At 41.2% G+C, this 6,355-nt stretch overlaps 2 protein-coding genes across 2 annotated transcripts in view; both read left to right on the top strand.

Moving 5' to 3' along the window:
- Positions 1 to 2,907: 2,907 nt before the first annotated feature.
- LOC138862916 (antho-RFamide neuropeptides type 2-like) lies at positions 2,908 to 5,354 on the top strand. Its single transcript, XM_070126114.1, has 3 exons — positions 2,908 to 3,110; positions 3,455 to 3,686; positions 5,190 to 5,354. The coding sequence occupies exons 1-3, from the start codon at positions 2,908 to 2,910 to the stop codon at positions 5,352 to 5,354; spliced, it is 600 nt and encodes a 199-aa protein (XP_069982215.1).
- Positions 5,355 to 5,467: 113 nt separating this feature from the next.
- LOC138862908 (antho-RFamide neuropeptides type 1-like) overlaps positions 5,468 to 6,355 on the top strand; it is a 1,356-nt gene continuing 468 nt past the window's right edge. Inside the window, exons 1-2 of the mRNA XM_070126105.1 lie at positions 5,468 to 5,734; positions 6,159 to 6,288. Coding sequence (XP_069982206.1) covers positions 5,468 to 5,734; positions 6,159 to 6,288 — 397 coding nt within the window. The remainder of the gene's footprint in view (positions 5,735 to 6,158; positions 6,289 to 6,355) is intronic.

Raw genomic sequence — 6,355 nt, 5'->3', positions numbered from 1 at the left:
CATTCTTATTATCATTATAATTATCATTACTAATATTGTTATTGTCAGTATCATTAGTATCATTACTTTTATGATTATCAAAAATTTCCGTATTATTATAATCAGTATTGTTATTATCATTATCAATATTATTACTATCATTATTGTAACTACAATTATAATTAGAATAGTAGTGATAATAAAAATAATGATAATAATAATAATGATAACAATAATAATAACTACCTTTTTTGTCGAAATCTTCCCTCTGTCATTAAATTAACACGTATATTCTACGCGCAATTAAAAAGTCTATTTACAGACGCTGAGAGAGAAACGGCATACCAGCCTAACACTGTTTATAATACAGTTGCATTATAAAGCTTGCGAATATTCTAATTTTCAGTTAAAGCCCTTAACGTCAAGTAGTGTTTACCGAATTTAGTTAATAGTTATTTGGTCTAATAATATCTGGGTTGAGTAAACGATGTTTGAGGCTTGGGTGAGAGCAAGGATTGTCAGCCATGGTCCTTATCCAGACGAACTAGTGCTCTCTTCATATTCAGTGATAAGGACTGCAGTGGCGAGCTGTCACTCTGCTCCGTCATGTCTGCCCCAACGAAATGAAATGGAATTCACTTTTTGTGCGGAAAGAGACTCGTCACCCAGTGGTCAATTTTCGTACCTTTACACACACACACACATATAGACACATATATATATATATATATATATATATATATATATATATATATATATATATATATATATATATATATATACATATATAAGTATATGTATATATATGTATATATATACATATATAAATATATAAATATATATATATATATATATATATATATATATATATATATATATATATATATATATATATATATATATATCTACATACATATATATATATATATTCATATATATATATATATATATACATATATATATATATATATATATATATATATATATATATATATATATATATATATATATATATATTGAGAGAGAGAGAGAGAGAGAGAGAGAGAGAGAGAGAGAGAGAGAGAGAGAGAGAGAGAGAGAGAGAGAGAGAGAGAGAGAGAGAGTATATATATATATATATATAAATATATATATATTGATATATTTATGTATATATGTATATATATACATACATACATACATACATACATATATATATATATATATATATATATACACACACACACACACACATATATATATATATATATATATATATATATATATATATATATATATATATATATATATATATATATATATATATATATATGTGTGTGTGTGTGTGTGTGTGTGTGTGTGTGTGTGTGTGTGTGTGTGTGTGTGTGTGTATACATATGTATATATATATATATATATATATATATATATATATATATATATATATATATATATATATATATATGTATACATATATATAAATATATATATATATATATATGTATATATATGTATATATGTATATATACATATAGATAGATGGATAGATAGCAGTGCAAAAGAGAATGAATAAAGTTGTAATAAAATAACAGTGACTTGAGACACAGCTGTTTCGACCTGTAGAGACTTTTTTATCGTCTGCTGGTAAAGAGAACCTTTATTTCTCATCCAATATTACACTAGAAAACGAGGCTTATTAGAAAACCGATTGTCGGTGGAGAGAGCGCCTCAAGTAATAATGTAACCCTTTGACAAAACTTTATGACTGTAGTGTTCAATTATTCAGAAATTTCATTAGTTTGATTTATTTTATGTTGCATTACTGAGCAATAAACCTTTTATCATAGTCTGGGTTTCGTACAGCTATTAGAGGGGGGAAGTTAACAGCAAAGTCATGCCACTCACGATCTTTTTAAATAAATTAAATTGGAAGTTTCTCTTAAGGTTCCCTCTAAACGCAAAAGTCTGGGTGGTGGTATTTAAACTATAGAGATTATATTTTAGAGCAAATTTAATAGTTCAAGGTCGTATTTAATTTCATGATAATAGTTATCATAATATTAGCAGTGGCAATTTGCGAGGTTAATAATTTCATTATGTTTTTTTTTCTATTATCGTTATCATTTGTAATACTTTTATTGCAATAATCATCAATAGTTCTATTATCAGTATCATTATTGTTCTTATTATTATCGGCTTAACATTATCACCATTATCATCATCATTATTATTAACAATATTATAAAAAAAAATTATGAATATCACCAATATGCACGAACACTATCATCATTATCATCATTTAACTGTGATAATGAAAAATGAATAAAACTGCATCTCTATACGGCATTCGCAGTAACGATAAATTGTATTTTCTGTGGTGGAATTATGAAGATATGCTCTTCAATTTTTTTTTTTTTTTTTTTATTTAATGATTTCGTTTTTTTTTTTTTTTTTTTTTTTTTTTTTTTTTTTTTTTTTTACATAATTTCATAATGCATTTCAATCACCAGACTGGAGTATAGTAACGTCAACATACCGATACATATGATGAAAGTCTAAACTAACAAACCATGCAATAAATGCATTTGAGAGCAGTTGGTCTGAGAACATATTTAGACGTGCATATCCTCAGTATGAAATCACCTCTGTGAGAATAATGTACGTGAGAAGAGCAGCACGCCGATGCAACATACACATAACGAAATACAGGTACAGGTGAGATGCATAGCCGAAGTTACCGGTGCAATCCTTTTCACAGGTTCGGCGCGAAGTCCCCGGTTCAGAAGCGTGTGGATTGCTTAGATGGGGAAGTCAGATTAGGGGCCATCATGGTAGACGACGAAGCATCGTGTGCGGAAACCAATGAAATATGTGAAGGGAAGCCACCATGGAGTAGAGAGGCATGGAGGCTTGGAAGGCTGAGTACCGAATACTTACGGATGAGGTAAGATGAGGAGGAAATATGGAGATCCATGGCGTGATGGTGAAGAGGACAAAGGGCGTGATGGTGAAGAGGACAAAGGGCGTGATGGTGAAGAGGACAAAGGGCGTGATGGTGAAGAGGACAAAGGGCGTGATGGTGAAGAGGAAAAAGGGCGTGATGATGAAGAGACTAAAGGGCGTGATGGTGAAGAGGAAAAAAGGACGCGATGGTGAAGAGGAAAAAGGGCGTGATGGTGAAGAGGACAAAGGGCGTGATGGTGAAGAGGACAAAGGGCGTGATGGTGAAGAGGACAATAGGCGTGATGGTGAAGGGGACAAAGGGCGTGATGGTGAAGAGGACAAAGGGCGTGATGGTGAAGAGGACAAAGGGCGTGATGGTGAAGAGGACAAATGGCGTGATGGTGAAGAGGACAAAGGGCGTGATGGTGAAGAGGACAAAGGGCGTGATGGTGAAGAGGCCAAAGGGCGTGATGGTGAAGAGGAAAAATGGCGTGATGGTGAAGAGGACAAAGGGCGTCATGGTGAAGAGGACAAAGGGCGTGATGGTGAAGAGGACAAAGGGCGTGATGGTGAAGAGGACAAAGGGCGTGATGGTGAAGAGGACAAAGGGCGGGATGGTGAAGAGGCCACAGGGCGTGATGGTGAAGAGAACAAAGGTTGTGATGGTGAAGAGGACAAAGGGCGTGATGGTGAAGAGGACAAAGGGTGTGATGGTGAAGAGAACAAAGGGCGTGATGGTGAAGAGGACAAAGGGCGTGATGGTGAAGAGGACAAAGGGCGTGATGGTGAAGAGGACAAAGGGCGTGATGGTGAAGAGGACAAATGGCGTGATGGTGAAGAGGACAAAGGGCGTGATGGTGAAGAGGCCAAAGGGCGTGATGGTGAAGAGGCCAAAGGGCGTGATGGTGAAGAGACCAAAGGGCGTGATGGTGAAGAGGACAAAGGGCGTGATGGTGAAGAGGAAAAAGGGCGTGATGGTGAAGAGGACAAAGGGTGTGATGGTGAAGAGGAAAAAGGGCGTGATGGTGAAGAGGAAAAAAGGACGCGATGGTGAAGAGGAAAAAGGGCGTGATGGTGAAGAGGACAAAGGGCGTGATGGTGAAGAGGACAAAGGGCGTGATGGTGAAGAGGAAAAAGGGCGTGATGGTGAAGAGGAAAAAAGGACGCGATGGTGAAGAGGAAAAAGGGCGTGATGGTGAAGAGGACAAAGGGCGTGATGGTGAAGAGGACAAAGGGCGTGATGGTGAAGAGGACAAAAGGCGTGATGGTGAAGGGGACAAAGGGCGTGATGGTGAAGAGGACAAAGGGCGTGATGGTGAAGAGGACAAAGGGCGTGATGGTGAAGAGGACAAATGGCGTGATGGTGAAGAGGACAAAGGGCGTAATGGTGAAGAGGACAAAGGGCGTGATGGTGAAGAGGACAAAGGGTGTGATGGTGAAGAGGACAAAGGGCGTGATGGTGAAGAGGCCAAAGGGCGTGATGGTGAAGAGGCCAAAGGGCGTGATGGTGAAGAGACCAAAGGGCGTGATGGTGAAGAGGACAAAGGGCGTGATGGTGAAGAGGAAAAAAGGACGCGATGGTGAAGAGGACAAAGGGCGTCATGGTGAAGAGGACAAAGGGTGTGATGGTGAAGAGGACAAAGGGCGTGATGGTGAAGAGACCAAAGGGCGTGATGGTGAAGAGGAAAAAAGGACGCGATGGTGAAGAGGACAAAGGGCGTCATGGTGAAGAGGACAAAGGGTGTGATGGTGAAGAGGACAAAGGGCGTGATGGTGAAGAGGACAAAGGGCGTCATGGTGAAGAGGACAAAGGGTGTGATGGTGAAGAGGACAAAGGGCGTGATGGTGAAGAGGCCAAAGGGCGTGATGGTGAAGAGGAAAAAAGGACGCGATGGTGAAGAGGAAAAAGGGCGTGATGGTGAAGAGGCCAAAGGGCGTGATGGTGAAGAGGAAAAAAGGACGCGATGGTGAAGAGGACAAAGGGCGTGATGGTGAAGAGAACAAAGGGCGTGATGGTGAAGAGGACAAAGGGCGTGATGGTGAAGAGGACAAAGGGCGTGATGGTGAAGAGGACAAAGGGCGTGATGGTGAAGAGGACAAAGGGCGTGATGGTGAAGAGGACAAAGGGCGTGATGGTGAAGAGGACAAAGGGCGTGATGATGAAGAGGACAAAGGGCGTGATGGTGAAGAGACCAAAGGGCGTGATGGTGAAGAGGACAAAGGGCGTGATGGTGAAGAGGAAAAAAGGACGCGATGGTGAAGAGGACAAAGGGCGTGATGGTGAAGAGGACAAAGGGTGTGATGGTGAAGAGGACAAAGGGCGTGATGGTGAAGAGACCAAAGGGCGTGATGGTGAAAAGGTCAAAGGACGCGATGGTGTAGAGGACAAAGGGCGTGATGGTGAAGAGGACAAAGGGCGTGATGGTGAAGAGGAAAAAAGGACGCGATGGTGAAGAGGAAAAATGGCGTGATGGTGAAGAGGACAAAGGGCGTCATGGTGAAGAGGACAAAGGGCGTGATGGTGAAGAGGACAAAGGGCGTGATGGTGAAGAGGACAAAGGGCGTGATGGTGAAGAGGACAAAGGGCGTGATGGTGAAGAGGCCAAAGGGCGTGATGGTGAAGAGAACAAAGGTTGTGATGGTGAAGAGGACAAAGGGCGTGATGGTGAAGAGGACAAAGGGTGTGATGGTGAAGAGAACAAAGGGCGTGATGGTGAAGAGGACAAAGGGCGTGATGGTGAAGAGGACAAAGGACGTGATTGTAAAGAGGACAAAGCGCGTGATGGTGAAGAGGACAAATGGCGTGATGGTGAAGAGGACAAAGGGTGTGATGGTGAAGAGGAAAAAGGGCGTGATGGTGAAGAGGACAAAGGGCGTGATGGTGAAGAGGACAAAGGGTGTGATGGTGAAGAGGACAAAGGGCGTGATGGTGAAGAGGACAAAGGGTGTGATGGTGAAGAGGACAAAGGGCGTGATGGTGAAGAGGACAAAGGGCGTGATGGTGAAGAGGACAAAGGGCGTGATGGTGAAGAGGACAAAGGGTGTGATGGTGAAGAGGACAAAGGGCGTGATGGTGAAGAGGCCAAAGGGCGTGATGGTGAAGAGGCCAAAGGGCGTGATGGTGAAGAGACCAAAGGGCGTGATGGTGAAGAGGACAAAGGGCGTGATGGTGAAGAGGAAAAAAGGACGCGATGGTGAAGAGGACAAAGGGCGTCATGGTGAAGAGGACAAAGGGTGTGATGGTGAAGAGGACAAAGGGCGTCATGGTGAAGAGGACAAAGGGTGTGATGGTGAAGAGGACAAAGGGCGTGATGGTGAAGAGGCCAAAGGGTGTGATGGTGAAGAGGAAAAAAGGACGCGATGGTGAAGAGGAAAAAGGGCGTGATGGTGAAGAGGCCAAAGGGCGTGATGGTGAAGAGGAAAAAAGGACGCGATGGTGAAGAGGAAAAAGGGC

This window comes from Penaeus vannamei, chromosome 1, assembly GCF_042767895.1.
Source record: "Penaeus vannamei isolate JL-2024 chromosome 1, ASM4276789v1, whole genome shotgun sequence".
Classification (NCBI taxonomy): Eukaryota; Metazoa; Arthropoda; class Malacostraca; order Decapoda; family Penaeidae; genus Penaeus; species Penaeus vannamei.
The sequence above is the reverse complement of the archived record's forward strand: the minus strand, read 5'-3'. Positions and strand labels throughout refer to the sequence as shown.

Excerpts from the sequence above, each read along its gene's own strand:
- LOC138862916 (XM_070126114.1), top strand. The coding sequence starts at position 2,908 with ATGAGGAGGAAATATGGAGATCCATGGCGTGATGGTGAAGAGGACAAA. Across the intron at positions 3,111-3,454 it reads GAGGAAAAAAGGACGCGATG|GACAAAGGGCGTGATGGTGA; the intron begins GTGAAGAGGAAA and ends GATGGTGAAGAG. Across the intron at positions 3,687-5,189 it reads AGAGGACAAAGGGCGTGATG|GACAAAGGGTGTGATGGTGA; the intron begins GTGAAGAGGACA and ends GATGGTGAAGAG.